Here is a 21573-nt window from a genome sequence, read left to right as displayed (position 1 = left end):
CTTTTATACACACATTGAATGATATTTATTCCTAACCCCAGTTCCTTCTCGTTAATCTTGGGCCAATGGTGGGCCATCAGAGGTCACAAGTAATGGAGTCAATACCTACCGCAGGCAATGACGCCGGCGTCCAACTCGTCTCGCTCGCTCGTCGTCGAGAAGTGCGCCTTTCACTGTACAGTTGTATTATGACAATATCGGGTGTGATGCTGCTTGAGTGACTATTCGTACAACCAAACCCAACTTACGCTCTCCCAAACCCTCCCTACTCGCAACATGCCCCTCCAGTCGTGGCATCGGTCGAATCCGGGAAGGCCGGACGACTCTTCGAGTCGTTCGCCCCGGGCACGTCCATGCTCGGGTTCGCGGTGAAGAAATTTGTCGGCCTGAACACAAGGCGCAGGTGCTCGGCGGGCATCACCGGCCAGTCCTCCGGTCTCGGGATGTGCGTGATGCCTGTCCACACAAACAGATCAGTCGACGCCCCCGAACGCGGAAACGCAACGCCCACGTACCCATCGTGATGTACACCAGCAGGTCCTCCTCCAGCAGGCTCTCGTCGCCCTTCGCCCAATACGGCAGCGAGTCCTCAGGCGACTCGCGCGTCTGCGGAACGTACTTGCCCGACGGCCACATGCGCCCGCCCTTCGGGCCCTCGACGTCGCGCACGACCCATAGCTGCTTGCGCGCAAACGCCGCGCGCTTCGCGACGACGCTGCCCTCGAGCGCCATCAGCGGCGCCGCCGCGCCCTTGCCCATGATCGTGTACCCCGCGTTGCGCTTCGACGCCGCGTGCACCTTCTTCGGGTTCACGATCGCCCACCGCCGGTCCGTGCCGTAGTCGTAGTCGCGCGCGCCGTCGGCCGCGCGCGCGATGGGCGTGCCGCGCGCGATGAACGCGTTGCCGACGTGGTTTGCCGCGGAGCCGGTTGGGGCGTTCGGGAGGGGCAGGATGTCGGTCTCGACGACGGAGTTCTGCAGGCCGTCGACCATGGGGTCGACACGCATCGAGAAGATGTGTTGGTGGTAGTGCGCGTGGATGCCGGGCGCGAGCGTGGTGCCGAAGGGGCCGTTCGGCTCGTCTTCGCCCTGCGCGTACACTTGTAGGATGCCCGTGAGGCGGATCTCGACCTCGATGTTGCCGTCCTGGTAGAACATGTAGTTGAAGATGTACTCTGTGCCGGATCGTCAGTACGCGCGCAGATGAGGTAGTCCAAGTGAGGAGGCTTACCGTAGTTCGCGAGCGTGCAGATCTGTTGGATCACGAGACGACGGCTGCGGACAGCCTGAGCACGGCCGCCGACACGGAAGTCGGTGTGCTTCCAAAGCAAGCCGGCGTCCTCTTCGTGGATGCAGATGACGTTCTTCACGCTGACTGCTGAGCCGTCATGTGCGACATATGCACCAGGCTAGAGCGAAGGTGAGGCCGATATTCTGGCAAGAGCTCGGCGGACATACCAGGTAGTGGATCTGGCCGAGGCAGTCGCACCCGAGCGTGAGCTCGTTCGCCATGGTACCCATACCGTACTCTCCGCTATGTTGCAGTTCAGTAAAGATGGTAGGATCGGTGGGCGGGGATGCTTACACATCGAACGCGTGTTTCCGAGGATGAGGGTGTTCGGGCGCGCCGTAGGGAACGACCATCTCCGACAAGGAAAGGCGGTAGAAGATCGGCCGGACGGTCCCGTCGTCGTTATACGTGATCGTCGACAGCGCGATGCCCTCGCGATGGTGGAATGCTGCAACATAGTCAGCACATGCACATCCGACCAGTACGAATCACACTGACCGACGTGCATCTTCCACTTCTGCCACTCGAGAACGTTGCCGTCCATCTTGAAGCTCACGCCCTCGGGCTGTACGACGTGCAGCGGCTTGATGTCGTCGCGGTACTTGAATCCCTCCTTTTGCGCGAGGAGATCGGGCAGGAAATCGTGTGACTCCTTGGGAGGGGGCACGCGCTTCCGGTTCGCCGACTTGAAGGAGTCCTCGGACAACGGCGGGGGCGCAGTGGTCGACGCGGTGCTGTCCACAGACACTCCGGCGCTCTCGAAGAGCGAGGTCTCGCCCTTCGGCTTATATGAAGGCGGGAAGTCGATGTAGATGACCTTCTTGGTTATCGAGTCGACGACAGGGATGAAGTCCTGCGGGAGGGGTCAGAAGTGTCCCCGCTGTCAAACAATGGAACACTCACAAGAGGATGTGCGTACAAGTTCTCGTGACGCGACCATCTCGCGAACATGAGAGCCTGCTGGATGCGCTTATTTGAGGGGAAGCGCTCATCGAAGCCAATGGCCCAGCCATCGGCGTGCAGCTGATCGGGCGTGACGCCTATGGAGTTGTTCAACACATCATTCATGTCGCACGCAGAGGGGAGCATCGTGAGATGGTGAACGTACCAACTTCTGCCGCGAGCTTGATGACGCGCTCGTCCGCCCTGATGATCTCCTCGCACATGAGCAGCTCCTCGACGGAGATCTGAGGCTGGACATCCTCGGGGAGCTTGTCCAGAGAGTCAACGGTCCAATCTTGACCGTGCAAGGAGACGACGATGTTGTACGCAGCGCTACGTCAAGGTGAGCAGACGAGATAAGATAAGCGTGGATGGGCGTATTCACCCAGTCACGGCATCGACGAACTGCGACGGGTAATCAGCACCACCGATCGTAGATGAGGTATATTCGCGACTCACATCTGCTTCGGCCTTGCGCACGATCTCACTCGCGGGTTCAGGCTTCTCGCCGCTGAGGAGTGGGATGCCGAGGTAGGCGAGCACGGCTTTCTTCGGCGGAGGCAGGAGAGAGCTCGTAATGAACCTAACCGCCTTGATCTCTGTCTTCTCCGCGACGTACCGGCGGACGCTGTGCGATACAGCGACGATCTGCGAGATCAAGATCAGCCCCCCGATGCGGCAGATCTGTATCGCGCGTCCTACGCACCTCCTCAGGAGTTAGGGGGTCTAACGGATGCTTAAACGCAGGGACTTTGAGAGGGCCCTCGGAGGTCTTGACCTCGGTCGCGGTGCTGGGTGCAGTGAGGGGTACAGACATTGGAGGATGATCGCCGTAGATGAAGATGAAGGGGTGGGAGAGAGGCTAATGACTGTGAGCGCCTGATCACCGAAGGCATTTATACGGAGGCGCCTCTCGCGGGCGTGCTATCGGACGGAGCACGCAACGGAGGTCCGCCCTTCTGGGGGCACAGATAGAAGAGTCCGGCTGCGGGGGATGGATTCACGATATCTGCTTCGCCGATAAACGTTGGTGGCAGTCCAATCATCCCGCGCAGCAGTCCTTCATATTCGCGGATGTGGCGCTGCGATGCATGGCCAGCATCTCCAGCATTAGCCGGAGGTGTCTCGAGCGTACCGCTGCAGCGCATATCCTTTAGAACGGGAAATTCACCTGCGTGGTGAGTACGCCACAGATCGAGTCTTACGTTCCGTGGGAGCACTTCCGACTCATCGCTCGACACATGACATTGCCTCAAACTCCCGGGAGACTGTCGATACGCGCCCGACGTGCGGAGGGATTGCTCTTCAGTATAAGCAGATGTGCGCTGACGTTGGGTTAAGGGAATACACCAAGCAACCATAGGCCTCGCACATGTCGAGAAGACGACGTTCAAAACATGGGATGGGGTTCTCTCACCTGGTCGAAAATCCTGAGATAACCCTGTAGATTAGACGATCATATGTGTGAAGATGATGAGAGCTTTGGAATTAGACATGACGGTTCCAGGAAAACTGGCGGGGGGAGGAGCGGTTCGGTCATTCAGCCCGGCGACTCAGGTACAAGCGGCAATTGCCGGAAGGCTTCAGATACCGGTGGCACGGATTTACACCGACTTGTGAGAGCTCTTATTCGAGGCTTTACTTATTGGGCGCTCAACTACGTTGGACGTTGGACGGCTTCGAGCAGAGTAGAGGGCATAATGTGCATTCTTTACAATATCTCCGTAGTGCTGCTGTAATATATTGTTTCTCTTTACCGAAGTAGGTTGAGAAAATGGGAAGGGACACGATGGAGGGCCCAGCGCTTAGTTGGCGCCACTGAGATATTTGAGCGCCCAACATGTAACTTTCAAGTTCCTCTCGTGCACCATGACCATGTCCGTCTGAATTCCTGATCATTGCCGACTCCCAACTCTCTCAACGGCGTTGATTACCCTGTGCTTGACTAACTGTTATCTGCGTCCTTCAGGCTGCATTTGCGTGGTCTCTGCAGTGGCCCTCCGTACGCTTATCCGAAGCAAATGGAGCGTAGTATTGGTGCATGGCATCTGAGTCGGCGAGGAGATTCGACGAAGTGGGTTTGTGTGCAACATATCCAATGAATGCATTACTGAGGTGCTTATAATGATTAGCTGGAATACTACCCCGCTTCCGAACCCTCTAAGGACCGCACAGCTCCATCCGCCGTATTATGGAGTGCCGGCATTGGAAGCCGTTTCTACGTTCACAACTTCGTCAAACGAAGACGCTCGCGCCGGGCTTCTTTCACGCGCGTCCGAAAACGAGCTGGAGCGCCCGAGTCTCTACGCTCTCCTGAATGCCGGCGCCCGCATCAACAGGCTTCCCGCCGAGCTACTGGTCGAGATCATGACGCAGGTACAGAACACAGACGTCTATGATTGGTATGACGACTGGTACGACGCTCTGCTCGTCTGCCGACACTGGTTCGTCGTCGGCTCGATGGCCGGAAGGCTGTGGAAAAGCCTCAAGGTCAAGCACTGTACCAATCTGCTGCGCACTGGCCTCGCTCGCTCAAGAGATGCAGAGCTTGATTTGAAGATCGTATGCCACGACCACCAACGGTTCCTCGACACCATCAGGCTCATCGCACTCCACATCCCCCGTCTGGGAAGCCTCTCAATATACCACATGCAGGACAAGAATGTTCCCGCTTTCGCCAGCTTCATGGAGAGCGCCATGCCTGCGCTGCATCGAGTTCGTGTGGAAGCTTTACCACGTGGCAATGCTGAGAAGCTTGTTCTCGACTTCCCCCCAGAACGATTCCCTCGACTGGAGGCCATTCACATCCGCCGCATCCACACGTTCGGCAACCTGGCTGTCGTCTCGCAGCTGCGGTTCATCAATATCACCGCTGGCTTTGGCAGTAAACCGGATCTCACCGCCGCGACCTTCCTGAATGCCCTGCGCTGCATGGAAAACGTTGAAGAACTCATCTTGACCGACGTGAAGGTGTGCGACCTCGGCAGATGGGGACCGCCTGCATGCTGGGACAGGGTCGCATTGAGCAAACTGCGCAAGCTTGTCGTCCAAATGGAAGGATCACTCATCAAGCAGATGCTTTTCGTTGTTGTCATTCCCGCCGACGCCATCGTCCATCTCAAGATCATTCTCGTGGACGAGGATCTAGTGGGCACCACGGCGAGCATTGCAGCGGCCCTCCCTCAGGACAGTCCACGGTGTCTACCCATCCTCAGCCGCATTATCAAAGGACATATCGTCATATCCACCTCCTATCACTACGTTTGCGGATTCATCGCACCGACGTCGAGCACGCGCGGACTTGGCGATATAGCTCTCCAACTCAAACCCTCTCACACATTCGCCGAAGACGCGACTGCCGGCCCCAACGACCTCGTCGACGTCTTCCGCGGTGCCCCGCTGGAGTCGCTTACTATCGAGGCTCCCCCTGCGTTGGCCGTGCGGACGGACTGGCGGAACCTGTTCGCGCTCTATCCGACGCTGCGCCGCCTGAACCTTACTGTGCACGATGACCAGTGGGGGCCACGAACGCCCGTAGATGTGATCCTGTTGGCGCTCGATCCTGGAGACGGCACACGCTTGGACGCAGGACCTCACGCAGACCTCGTCCTCTGTCCGGAGCTGCGCTGCCTGTGCCTCAACGGGCTGTGGATGGACTCGCGGGAGATCGTGCAGATGGTTGCGACGTGCTTGAGAAACCGCCGGCTGCTGCTGCCGGGGAGGCCAGACGGGCGTGTTCTCGACCAGCTCGTGTTGCGCTTGAAGGATCGCATCCCGACGGGCTATCTCAAGGAGGCGTTCGACAAACATGTTGCGCCATTCGTCGGTGTTCTGAAATACCCCTCGCCTGCTAATATTTTATAGTTACCCCGTGCTATATCGAATACACTTATAATTTCACGAGGAAAGCGTGCTGACTGTGGTATGCATGGACACGTGCGAAAGCAAGAGAAGTTCTGCATCACATCGGTTAGGTACTCGTGCTCAGTAGTTGGACTGCGCTTACGAGTACATTTATTACATACATTTGCAAAGATTAGGGTGTCAGGACGTGGCATCTCGAATTCTATCGGGAGTGAAGTAACGTGTTGCGGACATTCCAGAGGACAGGACGAAGGAATAGGTGTGGTTCATGAGGCAGGATATCGATAAAATGAGGTCGCAGCCGGCGCCGGAGGCATGCAGCTGGTACGAGCCGTCGTCGGGGCTCGCGCAGACCGTGACGGGCGTGGCGCTCTTGAGTGCGGGATGGACGGCCGAGCGTTCGTTCACATTGGGTAAGAGACGTCTAAGGCGAGTGGGAAGACCTTCGGGATTCATTGCGTCGGCCTCACCCCCGATCCGGATATGCGCAGTAGAGGATAGGCGTATGAATGATGAGACATATCCTGTAGTCGATAAACCGCGGAGAGTATGCTTGACAGTCTAAATGTGGGAAAACGTGTTCAGAGGTCGGTGGGGTGGCAAAGTTGGGGCACGGGCGGACGGCCCTCGAGATCATGACGCACCAGTACTAACATCGAATGAAGGTCCAGATCATGACGCACCAGTACTAACATCGAATGAAGGTCGTTGCCTCCGAGTTAGAGTCCGTATCGTCGCCGTATAAATCACTACGCGCGATCCAGCACAACGGCATCCCATTTTGAGGCCCCACTGGCGAGAGGGAGAGGGACTTCAACACCCGAAAAGACTCGAACAGGTGGTCCCAAATATCGGCTGGGGCGTTCTCCTCGATGCCGGTGATGGAAAGATGCCCATTGTACGAAGTGGCGTCGAATATGTCGAGTAAGTCTGCCATGCCGTGCTCGAGGCCCATGGAGTCGTCTTCCAAGGCCTCAGCACTTGTATAGAAGATGGACAGCGATAGTGATGATTTATGAGCACCGTCGAATGCATCTAGCGTGAAGGGAATAACGCAAGGGAGATGTATGTTACTGTTAAAGAGCTGAGGAGCGGAGCAAATGCCGCACGATGGGCGGTCGGAGGTAGAAAGCCGGAAAGCGAGCCACCTAGAAGGCCTTCCCCCTCCTCGTCTCCGGTTGCGCAAGACAAGTCAATTTTGGCGTTGGTCGAGAGACACAGATGTGATACGAACATCGAGATGATGGGGACACTCTTCTCCGCGATGTGGAGGAGAACGAGCGAGGCTAATTTGATCGGTTTCCTGGACGAATCCGAGGGGGAACGGAAATCGCCGATGAGCCCACGAAGAAAGTTGTGTAGAAATAACTCTTCAAGGCGGGAACTCGACGCTAGAGCATGGAGAAACTCGTCCACCCGAAAGGCCTCGCGGCATGTGGAGATCGAGAGGGAGCGTAGATGGGACAGGAGTTGGAGATCCACAGGGTGACACACGCATTCCAAAGAAAGTCGTTGAACATGTGGATGGCGTTGGTGAGAGAGGTGGAGCTCGGAAGCTTCAGGGAGAGGTGCCTTGAACTCTACGGTCTCGAGGGCGGGCATATCGAAGTCGAATATCGGGCAAAGGTTGGAAGGTGTTTCCGACCAGGGGAGGTAGGGCACGGTCAGGGAACGTATGCGAGCCGCGTGAGGAGATATGGTCGTTTGGAAATCCTCAAGGGAAAGGTCCCTTGACGCGTGATGGAAAGTGATGTCGAGGGTCGCCTGAACGGAACGAGTGAGGCATAGCGCCAGCCAGCGTGTATTCGTATGAACGTCGATCGTGCGCCACAACGAGGGCGACCCGCAGACAACTTCGTCCCAATGACGACAGACAAGCCTCAGCCTTTTCCAGGCTGAGGTGAGCGTACCTCTATTCCAGCTGTACTCGATGAAGATCTCAACAAGAAGCTCCGCAGGAAGTCGACTGAGAGGTTGGTACGTGTTCCAGAGTGAGGCCAACGCGGAATCCTGCTTGTCCAGAATAGCCCGCTGTGCGGTGATGGCCGCTCGTTGATTAGAGATTCGCAAGAGCTCGGCACTCATTGATGGGCTGCGTGCCATCATATCCATAGCTGAGTATGGGCTTGTCTCTCCTCGAGTCCCCTGACCAGGCAGACGATGTAGTGATCCGCGAGTGGGAGCGGCACTATGTCGATAACGCTACGCAACGATATACATAACAGTCAGACAAATTCGGATCGTATCACTGCATACTTACTGCGCTATGGTGGACTTCCAGCTGCCACGAACTCGCTCACGACTAGACGGACGGATAGAGGCACAATGATGCTCAGACTATCTAGTGATGGTAGCGGTATGATGCAAAGAATATAAGACATGCTACTTACTTACTTCTTAATCAAGGTTCAATCTCCGAAGATTGAGTAGTTAACCCTAGTGTGATTCCTGCGCCTTGTGCATCTGACTCGGAGTCGGGCGCATCCTCACTGATACGTGCCGTGTCATTCCCTGTCATTCCTCCACCAACTCGGCTAGGACTCCACTGCGAGATAGAGAGCATTCGTACGCTTCGAGCATCGTCGGCGAGAGTTTACACGGTTGTGGTCTCACAAAGACTCCGGTTGATCCGCGTGGAATTCTTATGAAGCTTCACGGTACTAGTACATGGTGAGTAGCATTGACTACTACTAAGCGCAAATGCCCTACTCAACTCAACAAGCCCGTGTAATGATCAACGTCTTCCACGACGTCAAAAAGCGAAGCACGGATTTCGCTGCTCGACTATGGTACAATGTGGTCGCCGTCTGTCGCTCCTGGGGCGCCGTCGCTACTTCTACGCCTCTGCTTTGGAACGATATCCATGTTGACCGACATGTGAACGCCGCACTCTTCCAGGCGCTCCTCGAAAGATGCCATCCCATCTCCACCAAACCCATGTTCTATCTTGTACTCACGCGAACCGACCTCTCGCGCGTGCATGTCCTCCGAGTGGACTCCACGCCTTGTTCGCAGGCCGACTTAGTCGCGGATCTCTTGAATAAAAGCATGTATTCGAGCAGCTCCCGGTCTTGCTTAACCCCTCCTTGAACGAAGATGAAGACGAGGCGAGCGACAAGCGCTTGCCGATGTGTCCTGCATCTTCCTTCTTGCACATCGTGTATCTTCAAGCTACTAGTTGCGGTGCGCTCTTTTCAGTCAGCTTACCACTAAAACACTTCATTCTCTTCTGGCTCTACGCGAGGTGATTTTAATCAACTCTAGCAGCCGGGATGCCGCTGTCACCAATAGTACTGATAAGTAATATACCTGTCGGCGAAAGTACGTGTGACCGAAGCATGCCCGAGTGAGAGAGCAACCTCACGTAGTCCATGTTATAGGGATACACCCAAGCGATAGCATCCGGACTGCACTTAACGGCACTCCACCGCATGCTCAGCGATACCAGAATGCTTCGGGCATGCTGAACAATGCCGAGTTCTTTCTGCGAGGCCTCCGCTGCCAGTGACAGCGGCGAGTATACGGCGTACGTGTATCCTTTTCAGATCCTATATAAGTGCATCTTTGTGAGTGCTTCCGCCGCATTATCCAACTTATCCGTTACTCACCATGTCTGCACAGACCACTCAGAAGCTCATCCTAGTCATCGGTGCCACAGGCGCTCAAGGCCTCGCCGTGATAGATGGCCTGCTCAAGCCCGCCGCCGATGGGTCTCCGTCGCCCTACGCCATCCGTGCGTTGACGCGCAACGCCACAAGTCTCCGCGCCCAGGAACTTGCGCGACGGGGCGCGGAGATCTTCGAAGGTGTGTTGCGCCTGGGAACTCGGACTGCCAAACATGGCTCACGATCCCACAGGCAGCACAGACGATCTGTCCAGTGTCTTCAACGCCCTGGAGGGCGTGTATGGCGCGTTCGTGAACACCGACAGCTTCACTATCGGCGAGCAGAAGGAGATCTTTACCGGGATACGCATCTTCGAGCTCGCGAAGCAGACCGGGACACTGAAGCACTACGTATGGAGCGGCCTCGACTACTCTTTCAAGGTATCGTTTCGTCTGTGCTACAAAAGGGGATTGCCATACTAACGTCTGCGGCGTACACAGAAAGGAGGGTATAACCCCATGTACCGTTGCGAGCACCATGACGCGAAGGCGCGGGTCGGTGACTGGATGCGCGCGCAGCCGTCCGTCGTGAGCGACAGCGATATGTCCTGGAGTATTCTCACCACGATGGCATACATGGAAATGCTCAATCTCGTAAGCCACCCCTACACGACCATCAAGTAGCGCATACTCATCCAGTCGCAGCCTATGTTCGGGCCGCTCAACAAGCGCGCCGACGGGACCTACGTCTTCGCCTCGCCCATTGGCACGGGGCACGTCCCGATGATCACGCTCGCCGACATCGGCTTCTTCGCGCGCCATATCTTCGACCACCGCGCTGACACGTCCGCGCGCGAGCTCGAGGTCGGGTCCGACTGGGTCGACTGGCCGTACCTAGTCTCCACGTTTACTAAGGTCACCGGCAAGCCCGCGGTCTTCCTCCCGCTCGCGCTCGAGGAGTGGTTCGCGCTCTGGAACCAGGAGGACATCAACAGACCGGTCGCGAACGAGCGGGGCGCGCCGGACGGCTCGACGACGTGGAAGGAGAACTTCACATGCTGGTGGGCGCAGTACCGCGACGACGTCATCAAGAGAGACTTTGATGCGCTGCGGAAGGTGAACCCGGAGGGACACAACCTGGAGAGCTGGATGAGGGAGGTCGGGTATACTGGGGACATGGGCTGGGCCCTGCTCAAGAACGCCGAGGACGGGAAGTCACCGCGCCTCGACCTGGAGCGCATCAAGAAGCTGTAGTCGCGTCTCGCTCGGCTGGCTATGTATGTATTGGATTGGATTTGCTTGGCCATCGTGTAGATCCCGCAGTTTCGCTTTTACACACCGTTTGAACCTGATATGATGGAAGCTGCAGCCTCGGACAGTCGGACAGATCCGCGTGTGACAACACCGAGAAGCAATCCATCCCAACAAACGAAACAATCCCGGTGACAATGTACAAACAACTACTATGTAATGAGTGACAACGAACGACATGTACGTACGCGCAGCGCGCGGCACCAACTCGCTAACCTATGCTATGCGCAGGAATTGGTGAAAAGAACGGGCTCGACGTAACTATGGCTGACTAACTGGTAACAGAACAACGCGGGTGCATTAGGTATTACAACCGAACCAACCGACCAACATACTCGCACAAGTAACCTCCCCCCTCTCAAAGATCGAGTCCAGACGGCCGCGCCACCGTGTGAGCGCAGCCGCCGGTGAATGTCATGCAGTCTAACTAGCAAATGTGGATAGTGGATAATCCGGTGCCTAGGGGGAAGCTTACAACGCGATGCCGACGCCTTTCGCCGACCGCAACGACGTCGTGCTCGGCATGCGCAACATCGATGGCCGCCCCGCTGGCACAGCCGATCCACCTCCGCTCAGTGCCCTCGCAGCCACCGGGGGAACCGGCGATGCTGGAGAGCTGCCCGCGGTCCGGTACACCATGCCGGTGCCCGTCCGTGGCTTCAACTTCGGTGTTGTTGCACCTCCGGCGCCCGCAGACGAACTGCGCGCGACGGGGCCCGACCTGCTCGGAGACCGCGCGGGCCCGCTGAAGGGAAAGGGAACCCCGTCCTGCGGCGGGGCGCTCATGATCCCAGTCTGGACAGGGCGCATCGCCGAGGGCGGGCGCAGACTCCCCAGGGATGGTTTCTGGCGGAGCGACCCGGACGACCCGAGAGACGCACGCTGGACGGAAGGAGTGCTCGCAGAAGCAGAGTGTGGCACCCGCGTGGAGCCCGACGGGTCTGTGGCACGTCGAAGGTTTCCCGCGGACTGCGGCAAGCGCAAGGGGCGAGGGACACCCGGCCTCGGGGTCGAGGTGGGGGAGAATGAGGAGAGCGCAGGAGATGGGGCGGAGGTAGTCGACGGTGTCGCGGACGTGAGCAGGTACAGATCTGGGGTCATGTCTGGGGCGCCAGCGAGGTCGAGCCGCGCGGGCACCTTCTTGCCCATAGACCCCGCACGTCCGCGCACAGGCAGGTCGTCAGGCGTGATGGGCATCGGGAGACTCGCGCTGGAGGACGTCGAGGGCGTATTGAATCCGACCTCGTCGCCTTCGTGGATGTAGCCCAGGGCATGCATCGAGAGCGGGGTAGGCTCTTGACCGCGCCGGGTTGTAGAGCCAGCGGGCGCAGAGCGATGTGACGTGACTGACGCGCGAGACTGTGTGCGCGACAGGGCGGAGGCAGAGGACGCGCTCGAGACGGAACTGCTCGTACTTGTCCGCCAGTCGTTTCCCCGACCAGGCATGGAGCGCGGCTTCTGCCACGAGGTAGGCGGGAGCGAGCGCGGCACCTTCGGGAGGACGCCGAACTCGTCCATACGACTCGTGGGCGTGTGTCCGCTATACGAGTGTGATAGCGAGTTGGAAGTGTTTCGGAGGGACGAACTCGATGCGGCGCGCTTCTTCAAAGAGCGCGACGAAATTTGTCGAATGAGCGGGGAGGGCGCGTCTTCATCCTCACTGCGTAGCTCATGAGCGACGCGGACAGGGTGAATAGCTGAGCAACACCCACCTATCACTCCAACCTAGGCCGGTGGTAAGACCGATACCGCCAGCCAGCAGTCTGCCGTCGCGATGTCGCACGCGGCGCTTAACGGTATCGCGTTCATCCTTGAACAGCCCAGACTTCGTCATCACCGAACCCACTGAACGCGATCATGCTCAGTTACGATCAAAGGCGGGATCGGGTGCAGTGCACGTACCTGTAGACGCAACACTGAAGACGCTGCCTGGCCGGTCGCCCGGCAGCGGTGTTGTGCCCCGAGAACCCTGCACCAGTTTCGAATTCGGTGACAACAGGCCATCCTTCACCATCAGGTCGCTATAGAGAGTGTGCCTATCAGTGACAACCCTTCCCAGATAATCAAACGAAAGAAACGTACGGTAGAGGGGTGTGCAGATCCAGACTTGAGTCCGAATCGCTCCCGTCCCCATCCAACTCCTTCTCCAAGCGCGCCTCCTCATCCCCGTCAAACATCTCATACGGCGTGCCTGTCTGGTCGATCGGCACGCCGTAATCAGACACGAATGAGTCCTCGTCCCACACCTCCCCGTCATGCGCATGTGCGGCGCCCGAAGCCATCGCCGTTTGCTCGTACGCGAGCTCGCTAGCTTCCTCCCTCTCTGGACGCGAGCGCGCCCTCGCTAGGCGCACCTGACTGGTGCTCGCCGCGCTCGTGCGACGTGAGGCCGCCTCAGGCACGCCTTCGCTCACGCGCCGTTTCAGGCTGCGCACAGAGCGCGACGTTGAGCGCGAGCGCAGCCCGGAGCCGACCGACGACTTCCGTCCCGGCCGCGGTGTTGTTGCGAGGATCTCGTCGATGTCCGGGCTGTTCGTGCGACGCTGCGCTGGGGGTGGTGGCGGCGGAGGAAATCGTGGGGGTGGGGGTGGCTGTGAGGGTGGCAGAGGAGGCAGTTCCTTCTCTGCAGGCCAGGGTACGCGGGAGCTGCTGCTGGGTGCGGAATGTCGCGGTCTCGGGGTTGCTGATGGACCGGCTGATGGGCCGGCGCGGTCCTCTTCTGGACGGGTGTGACCCTGGCGGGCTTCGATGGACGAGAAGGACGTGCGCGGTTCAGGCTCACCGTCAGGCTCGAGGCGCGCCTGTCGCGAAAGAGAGGGCGCAATACCGACGTCCAGCACCTTCTCATCGTCGCTCAGGTGGTCGGGTAGCGGCGAGTTCAGAGAGATCTCATCGAGCGACATCCGTGTCAGATCTGCGGCGTCTTCTTCGGCGATACGGGGCTGGATCACCGGTGATCTGTCTATGTTGTATCGCGGGATGGGTACCCCGAGAGAACTCGTGGAGGGGTAAGAGCGGAGCGAGCGGGAGGAGTCGTAGGGGGTGACGCTAGTAGATGGTGAGAGAGAGGGCATGCTGGTAGATGGTGATGGCATGCTACTGCCGCTGCCGATGCTGGCAACGGTGAGGACGGAATCGCGTTGTGAGTAGCGACTGGAGGTGGACGCGAGAGACATTTTGGAGCTGCGTCTCGAGCGGGCCGCGGTGATAAACATGAGGGTCTCATGTTCAGTAATGGGGGATGGGCCGGGGACAGGTGGGAGCGGGGATGATGGAGGCCCGGAGAGCGGTTGTCTCGTCGCAGGTGACGGGATGGGTGAAACGAATGGCGAGTGTGCGGGAGGTAGAGGCGAACCAGGCGAACCGGAAAGCAGAGGGGAGGGAGGAATGAATGATGGCGGAACGGGGAACGACTCGAGCAGGAGCGGAACGGTGTCGCGTTTGTCGCGCATCCGCGTTTCAGTTGTAGATGTGGAAGCCATGATAGAGTTGGCTGTCGATCAGTGTGTATCAGTGACATATTCGTTGGGAACATCATACGCAGTAAATGGAAGTAAGGAATGTTTGAATGGCTGTCAGATACCACTCAACGACGAGCAGCGACAGCCGCTGCAGACTGCGATAAAGACGCCGCCACCGAGCTGCTCATCGCCGCACGCCCCGTCCCACGCTGCGTTCTGCTTCGACAAGCGTACGAACGAAGCGACGGGCCTTCTCGACTTGCACAAAAGACAAGGCATGCACGAAAGCCATACAAAGTTGCGACACTTACGTAGCTGCCCGATCGAATGTTTCCCCTCTATCCGCGCGCGTTTATTTGCGATGTAGTATAAAGGGCGAGCTGGGAGGGCTGCGGTCCGGATATGGCGTGTGCACGTCCTGTACGTGTTCGAAGGGACCGTCCAGGGCCTCGTCGAGGGAGAAGGCGGGAAGAGACGTACTAGAGGGTGGGCGAGGGTATTTGGGGGTATCGTTGTAAATTTCAGGAAGCGAGCCTTGCCAGAACGGGGTATCCAATTGTCTTCAACCGCCCATATGGCGTCTGCGCGCTCCGGGCCTGTCGCTGAGCCGTCCGAGAAGGAAAATGAGATGAGAGGAGGAAAGAGGGAGCAGGAAGGGGTGGTGGGCGAGCTCACCGGCGCATCGGTGGTCGAAGAGTCGCGGTAAGCGAGCGGCCATGTTCCCATCCAGCGCTTCGGCATCCCCCACGTTGGTTGTGTTTTCACATCACCTTCCGGCCCAATCACCAAGACTACCGCCCAAACATATCCACGAACATATCCTGTTCTCGCAGGCTCGCACGCCGCTCGAGCCGCCATGCTGGCAGGGTTGCCCTGCGGAAGAACCAGCGCTGCCATGCAAACGAGTGCGGTGGCGTGCGCGCGGTGCGCGCGATCAAATTCTTGACAGTGTATAGGTGCGTTAAGCTGCTCAATTGCTGTATATAGTCTCCTAGTGCCTCTCTCGTCGCCACCTCCTTCTCCTCTGCCGTACGTCCGTGGCAGAGCGGGGGAATGGGGGCGGGAGGATCGCGCTTTGTGGCGCCCTCAGGCTCGGTGCTGCCGGCGGTGATACGGCTAGTGGCCTTCGCACCGTACCTGATGCGCCCTCGCTGCTCGCTAGCGACGCTGCACCGCATGCGCGTAGCGTTCGAAGGCTGTCGAGACTCGAGTCGAGGAGGGCGGACGAACATGCATCCGACCGTGCATGCTCGGTCATCTTTGCAAGTCCGCGATACGCGCGCTCATGGAAGACAGATAATTATGGACGGTCGCGCAGCGTCATAGTATATGAAAGCGGACCGTTCCACTCCAACGCCTTCATCGCGGGTAGTCAGGGTCATCGAGTGCTGCGCGCCCACTAGTTCCCATGCGGCGAGGCCGAAGCCTCCTGGTGCCCGACGTGCCCCTCCGAAGAAGGCACGCACCATGCCATCCCTGACAACTCTTCGGCTTGACGACCAGGTCGACGTTTCGGAACCATGCGCGGGACTCGCGCCGCCGCCGCACCGACATGCCGCCCCAGGCCTCTGACATGCCCACTACACGTGGACGCACCGTCGGTCCCGAATACTCTCCTGGTCCAGCGGCACGACATGTCGCTCAGGGCGGAAGAAATATTAAGAAACGGGTGAACTAGCTTCGATAGGCTAGGCCGTTTGGTGTCTACGCAACGGTACTTACTCTCTGGACCCCGTCACTCGCTGGGCACGGTCAACTAAGGCCATTCCATCCGCGGACCATGCGTCGCAGCCTTTCTCGCTGTCAGCAACATACGATGCTCGCTGCATTCAATGTGAGTGCATAACACTTGCGACTCCGGGGCCGGTGACTCACATCCCGCCAGGAATCACGGTCGCAGTGTACCGTGTTCTGGTCGGGTTCAAGAGCCCTTCGAAAGAAGCAATTTGTGGACGACGTTAGCCTGATGGCATGTCACCATTTCTACATCCGGTCAGTGATCCATTGATCATCCAGGTAAGTATCCACTGCCGGCGTCCTGTCAATATGCCTATGGATAGAGCCGGTCCCGCGTCGGGCGATCGCTCTCATGGCACATCAAGCATCATGTTCTTTGAGCTGGTTGAATCTTGGCACGCCAAATGCGCTATCCAAACCATTGATCCTAAACACTGTTACGGAACAGATAATGACACTTGTAAGTCATCTATCACTTGTCAACGCTGTATCTATCACGAGCTCTGAAGGAACGGGTAGGACCCAGCTTAGACTCCCACCGCGCGCGAACTATACATCGCAGCGGTTCTGTTATCAGCGATGCAACATGGGCAATTATTGTGAGTGCACAACCGCGACCCTCAGTAGTATCTACGCCTTGTGAATACTGTCAGGAGCACGTACGCATAGGAGGCATGTTCCGGTGGAGCTCGAGAGGGTTCTCAAATGAGTAGCTTGTGACGGACAACCAATGTGGCATTCCAACATTCTTCCGCCCATTGATGTCGCTGTCAATATACCACTGGCTGGGGCCGGTCTCGCGTCGGGCGTTCGATCTCATAACACGGTGTATCGAACATGCCATCGTTGCTCCAATCTCTGCTCTGATTCGATGCGCTGTACGAACCAGACAAGAATGCTCTCGAGGCATCCGCCACCAGTCAACTCTATTCTTCTCTGAATGAACTATGCGCCCCAGACAAAGCCTGGACAAAGATCCTCGCCATGCCGCTCCGCCATACTCTACTCGACGTCCTCACCGTGCTGCTCGCCCGTGCCCTGCTCGACATGTCCGCTGCGCCGCTCGCTCATGTCAATCATTGTCCGTCCAATCCGCAGCGGTGTCGTGTCGTTCAACGTTCACATCCCCGGTCGCTCTGCGGCGCGGCATACGCGAGAACGACACCACGCCAAACAGCGTGCATTGCGCCTCGCGCGTCGGCTTCTCAGACGTGCACAGCAGGCAACCTGAGCTACACTTAAACTGTGACAGTAGTGTGAGTACCCGACGAGCGGTACAGGAGCTGCTGCGGCACGTCATTTTGCGCTCCGGCGCTCGGCGTGCTGAGAATTGGCCGTCGTGCATACTCGGTTAGCTTTGGACATTCACCGACGACGACGCGGGGGATGCGGGGTAGCCCTCAGTGGTAATCTGCGCCATTCACCTTTCACTCTATCTATCAATAGACCCCTGCCAGAGCCCATATGTCAGTGTGCATCACTCGCCGCGCGGGGGATCATGTCACGGAGGAAGTATGTACGTCGTTTCCACGGGGGAGGTAGATGCTACCGTTAATATCCATGCCGCTCGTGACCTTCACTGACCTGGCCAATTTGAGCGGATTGGGGGGAGACACCCAGGTGGGTAGACGTCTCCCGAGATGTAGGTTATGTTTCCGCATGAAAGCCGTAGAGGTTACCGGAATGAAAGGACACCCACGCACCTTGTGAACGGTGGTTTAAGTTGAACGTTGTAAGATAACTTAGACCGACGTCATTGCAGCGTATGGATAGGAATGTGCTTGTTTGGAGCATGAAGAACATCGCGACGTTAGACATTCTGCATGGCTGCTGAACGGCTGTTCTAACCTCTGCCTAGCCGGGATGCAGAGCAGAAAGGCAGCGCCAGTAATGCAGTATGGGTAAGTGAGCATTGAGGACAGATGTTACATCCGTGAGAGATGGACGTCGTGATGGCTTACCCACACCCTGGTATCAGCAGCGTCCGGCGGCATTCCCAAACAGTCGCACAATGGCTATCGGACGGGCGAATAAATGAATGGGCTGATCCCACCGGACGGCAAGTCGCCTTCGCTAAAGTGATACAGCGCGCCCGTCAGGCTCCGTCCACCTCTATCCCGGAAATCCCCCCACACGCACCAGCACCCGTGCATTTTTTGAATTGAGCTTGAAGGTTATGTTACGGCGGCGCAGCGATAACGGTGTGTTGGACACTCATCAGCTGCCCCCCGTCTCCACGCGCGTAATTTAGCCTAGGCACGCCAATATCAGCGTCCGCAAGTCGAAGCCAGCGCGGGTTCCCAGCTACCGCACCCGATACCACGGCCTGCGCGCGTAGCAAGGTATGTGGAGGTCTCCTCGGCATCACTCCATCGCCAACCTTGCACCTCCGCCGTCAGAGCTTGCGCTCCTCCGCCCCGCCATCACCTCCGCGATAATCGATATCTGCACGTCGGCTGCGGAAGCACCACGCTCGGGGAGTCCCCGTTGCCAGTCCATGATGTCAACTGCCCGCTAGCCGTTTGCCCTTAATGTTCACCGCGGCACGGGGCCGTCCACAGCGTACACACGCCAATCCTCGTGAAATACGCCATTCTTACAGCCTCCGAGATCCGGAAAAGTCACTTGGCCACTAGTACCTCCGCGCCCTAGCCGGGCTCACCAGGACATTGCCGGCGTGGCCTTCTGCGCCGCGATTATAGCGATTGCTATCACGCGCGCGTGTCCCCATCGCTGAGTGCTCAAGCGGCTGCATTCGTGCGCCTCAGGCTGGCCGTCTGCCTGACATCACCCCGCACAAAATTAACTTGGCGGCGGCGTACCTGTGTCTGTCAGCTGCCCTCCTTGTCGGAGGCAGCGGTTTCAAATATCGCTGGATAATGAATAATGGACGGTGATGGCTCGCCCGGCGCAGCCGCTTGCAGCTCCGCCAGCACTAGTGCGCATGCGATATACGCACCACCAGTCGCGATATTCCGGGCGAACAATGGCGGATCGACTCGACACTGGGACGCGAGGACTCGGGCCTCCGCCGCCCATTCGGGGGCCGGTAGGCTGCCGACGGTCCGCTGTTTGAGTGTGGTGCGAAGCCCTCGCGTGCGGTTGAGAAGCACGCAGGCGTGGCCCGAAGCGCATTCGGGGCATCTTGACAGCGCAACGCGTGCCGGCTAGGGACGGCGTCGGCGACGACTGCATCTCTGACCTCTGGGTGCGCACGGGGTGGATGCGCGCAGACGTCACGGAGCGCATGGATGCTTCGCGCGTGCCTTGGCCGTGTCTCGAGGGCGTGAACGCGGCGTGGATCTTTTGCATCCGTCTGCGGCGCGCGGTAGCCACACGGCTCGCAAGGCAGAAGGGTGCATCGGGGGAAACCAGCGGAGACGGAGACCTGCGCGGGCACCCCTGCATGCAGCGAAAGTTCCGGCTCCGCTGTGTCGAGCTCCGGGCTCAGGCGACAACACAAAGGCGTACGCCGAAGGGGAAGCGGCGCCTGCGCAGGGACGTTGGAAGTGTGGCTAATGCCCTAGCATTGGCGTGCAGATCTGCGATGTTATCCGATGTTCCTAAAGCGGGCGGGTGGGGCATCGACCGCGCGGCGATACGACCCTGAATGAGAGGCTATCGGACACGATCATCACCCGCACACATATCGATACGCCCTGGGCGAGCACCATCGCCGCCAGCGAGCAGCAGTATCGCCGTTGGGCCCATCCATCACGGCTGATACGACTCGGCGGCGAACCCCGTGCGTGCGCGAGCTTGCCGATGGCGAGAGCCCCGCTAGGCGCGAATCTTGCGAGAAGAGTGCCGGGTCGGCGGGCTCGGAGACAACTGCACCGCACTAAATAAAATGCCAAATTAGCGACGTCGCACCAGACCGATGGGAAGCGGACTCGTACCCTGACCACGGCGCGCAATCGCGAGGTGTGCAGACCACGCCGCAGGCCTGGAGGCGCCTGCAATAGCAGCCCAGCCCGTCGAGAAGCGGCGCCCCGAGTTAGAAATTCAGCTCCGTTGAAGCGAGCGCATCGCCCGCCGTGTGCACGGCCCAGACGTTCTTCTTCGCGCCATGCGGCTTCTCGCCCTCCCTCACGGACGCGTCCGGGGAGTCGGCACCGGCGCTTTCTGGGCCAGTGGCGGATCCGTCCGCGGCACGGAGCGTCGCGCGCACGCCCAGAGTCGCGCAGAGCAGCTTGTAACGCGAGCGGATTTGGCGAAAGAGCTTCGGAATGTCGACCTCGGATGGGCCGCCCGCGGACGGATTGGCGCGCGGGAACTGTGCGAGCAGGTCGAGCAGGTGTCGGGTGTGGTTCATCGCACGCCTGTGCGCGTGTGTGGTCAGCGTGAGTTCTGGGAAGCAGCGGGAGGGCAGAAGGAGGCGATAATGCGACGCGCATGGCGATAGGCTGACATAGGAAAACCGCATGCGGAGTCGCGAACGTTCCGCACAACGAGGATTGCGATATTCGCCTTCCCCGGAGAGCCGTTAGGATGTCCGAGCTATGGATGACCTTTTCATCTGGAGAAGAGTCCGTCGAAAAGGGCGACGAGATTTCGTCCCCTCCTTTATCTGATACTTCTCCTAGCCTTTTCCGCCACAAGCACTTGTCCCGAAAAAGGCTGAGGAGAGGTATCCATCAGACTGTGTTGCTCAGGGACTTTCCAGGGTCCGAGAATATCCCAATGCCAGTTGTGCATACATCCCGTAGGACTCCGCCATTTCAGGGCCCAATGTAAGGCATCTGGGAGGGATGTTAAGGGACCTGTCAAAACACGAAGCCCCGCAGCTCGCGAGCTTCCAAGCAGCCCGTCGCCTGGCGTAGAGCAGGGTGAAAGTGCGCACTCATCCTGGGCGGCCTGGCTCTCGCCGACGGCCTTCCACATCATCGCGAACCCCTCGTAAAAACCAAGCTCCTCCCACATCTCGAAGCCCTTCTCCCGTCCGAGGGCACGCCCCTCTATCAGGCCGTGGATCTGGCCGTGCGCGAAGCCGTCCTTGTATCCCTCCTCGTAAAATCTATGGAGTGAATCAGCGATGTCAGTGTCTGCAATTTCCTGGTCATGCGGGCACCTACGTCTGCTCCACGTTCACTAGCTCCTCAAGATCAAAATCCATTGCAGCGGTTTATCGATCTCGGAGGTGGTTCGTTGCGCGAGGAGTTATGCCTCTGTGGTGTAGGTCCAAGAAACAGGTTTGCAGAGTTCTCTCGAAACGGCAATCCCGTCGGACTTTCAACTTCAGACTCCTACGTGAGCGCCCACAATTAGCCGAAGCGCCCGGTAGCACAAGGCACGCACGAATTCCGGAGAGCTCGATCACTGAGAATTACGGTTCGTTCGTTCGCTGTGTGCAGGGATCATTC

General features: G+C 58.5%; 6 protein-coding genes across 6 annotated transcripts; 2 read left to right on the top strand and 4 right to left on the bottom strand.

Moving 5' to 3' along the window:
* Positions 1-164: 164 nt before the first annotated feature.
* On the bottom strand, positions 165-3050 carry TRAVEDRAFT_155351 (peroxisomal copper amine oxidase; the record flags this gene model as incomplete). The annotated part of the gene is made up of 11 exons (XM_008045976.1): positions 165-456; positions 516-1175; positions 1232-1409; positions 1459-1534; positions 1586-1739; positions 1790-2144; positions 2195-2331; positions 2400-2566; positions 2619-2638; positions 2693-2881; positions 2940-3050. 11 exons carry the CDS (start codon positions 3048-3050, stop codon positions 266-268), a joined length of 2238 nt encoding a protein of 745 aa, XP_008044167.1. The 3' UTR covers positions 165-265.
* A 1307-nt stretch (positions 3051-4357) lies between these two features.
* Positions 4358-6097, top strand: TRAVEDRAFT_53011 (uncharacterized protein; the record flags this gene model as incomplete). The annotated part of the gene is made up of 1 exon (XM_008045975.1): positions 4358-6097. The coding sequence occupies one exon, from the start codon at positions 4358-4360 to the stop codon at positions 6095-6097; it is 1740 nt and encodes a 579-aa protein (XP_008044166.1).
* A 688-nt stretch (positions 6098-6785) lies between these two features.
* Positions 6786-8182, bottom strand: TRAVEDRAFT_53010 (uncharacterized protein; the record flags this gene model as incomplete). The annotated part of the gene is made up of 2 exons (XM_008045974.1): positions 6786-7077; positions 7152-8182. The coding sequence occupies 2 exons, from the start codon at positions 8180-8182 to the stop codon at positions 6786-6788; spliced, it is 1323 nt and encodes a 440-aa protein (XP_008044165.1).
* Positions 8183-9706: 1524 nt separating this feature from the next.
* TRAVEDRAFT_53009 (NAD-P-binding protein) lies at positions 9707-10955 on the top strand (the record flags this gene model as incomplete). The annotated part of the gene is made up of 4 exons (XM_008045973.1): positions 9707-9902; positions 9955-10142; positions 10203-10355; positions 10407-10955. The coding sequence occupies 4 exons, from the start codon at positions 9707-9709 to the stop codon at positions 10953-10955; spliced, it is 1086 nt and encodes a 361-aa protein (XP_008044164.1).
* Positions 10956-11098: 143 nt separating this feature from the next.
* TRAVEDRAFT_74961 (uncharacterized protein) lies at positions 11099-14494 on the bottom strand (the record flags this gene model as incomplete). The annotated part of the gene is made up of 4 exons (XM_008045972.1): positions 11099-12672; positions 12725-12857; positions 12915-13033; positions 13095-14494. The coding sequence occupies 4 exons, from the start codon at positions 14492-14494 to the stop codon at positions 11484-11486; spliced, it is 2841 nt and encodes a 946-aa protein (XP_008044163.1). The 3' UTR covers positions 11099-11483.
* A 5215-nt stretch (positions 14495-19709) lies between these two features.
* On the bottom strand, positions 19710-21365 carry TRAVEDRAFT_31774 (DUF1715-domain-containing protein). The gene is made up of 4 exons (XM_008045830.1): positions 21286-21365; positions 21054-21227; positions 20110-20532; positions 19710-20051 (listed from the first exon to the last, which is right to left on the bottom strand). Exons 1-3 carry the CDS (start codon positions 21324-21326, stop codon positions 20208-20210), a joined length of 540 nt encoding a protein of 179 aa, XP_008044021.1. The 5' UTR covers positions 21327-21365; the 3' UTR covers positions 19710-20051; positions 20110-20207.
* Positions 21366-21573: the final 208 nt, after the last annotated feature.

The sequence above is a fragment of the Trametes versicolor genome, assembly GCF_000271585.1.
Source record: "Trametes versicolor FP-101664 SS1 unplaced genomic scaffold TRAVEscaffold_13, whole genome shotgun sequence".
NCBI classification, from domain to species: Eukaryota; Fungi; Basidiomycota; class Agaricomycetes; order Polyporales; family Polyporaceae; genus Trametes; species Trametes versicolor.
Note: the sequence above shows the minus strand (reverse complement) of the source record. Positions and strands in the feature narration are given on the sequence as shown.

Coding starts and splice junctions, on each gene's coding strand:
- TRAVEDRAFT_31774 (XM_008045830.1), bottom strand. CDS start 21,326: ATGGATTTTGATCTTGAGGAGCTAGTGAACGTGGAGCAGAC. Junction 21,228..21,285: donor CTAGTGAACGTGGAGCAGAC/GTAGGTGCCCGC, acceptor TTCACTCCATAG/ATTTTACGAGGAGGGATACA. Junction 20,533..21,053: donor AGCCAGGCCGCCCAGGATGA/GTGCGCACTTTC, acceptor ACACGCGCACAG/GCGTGCGATGAACCACACCC.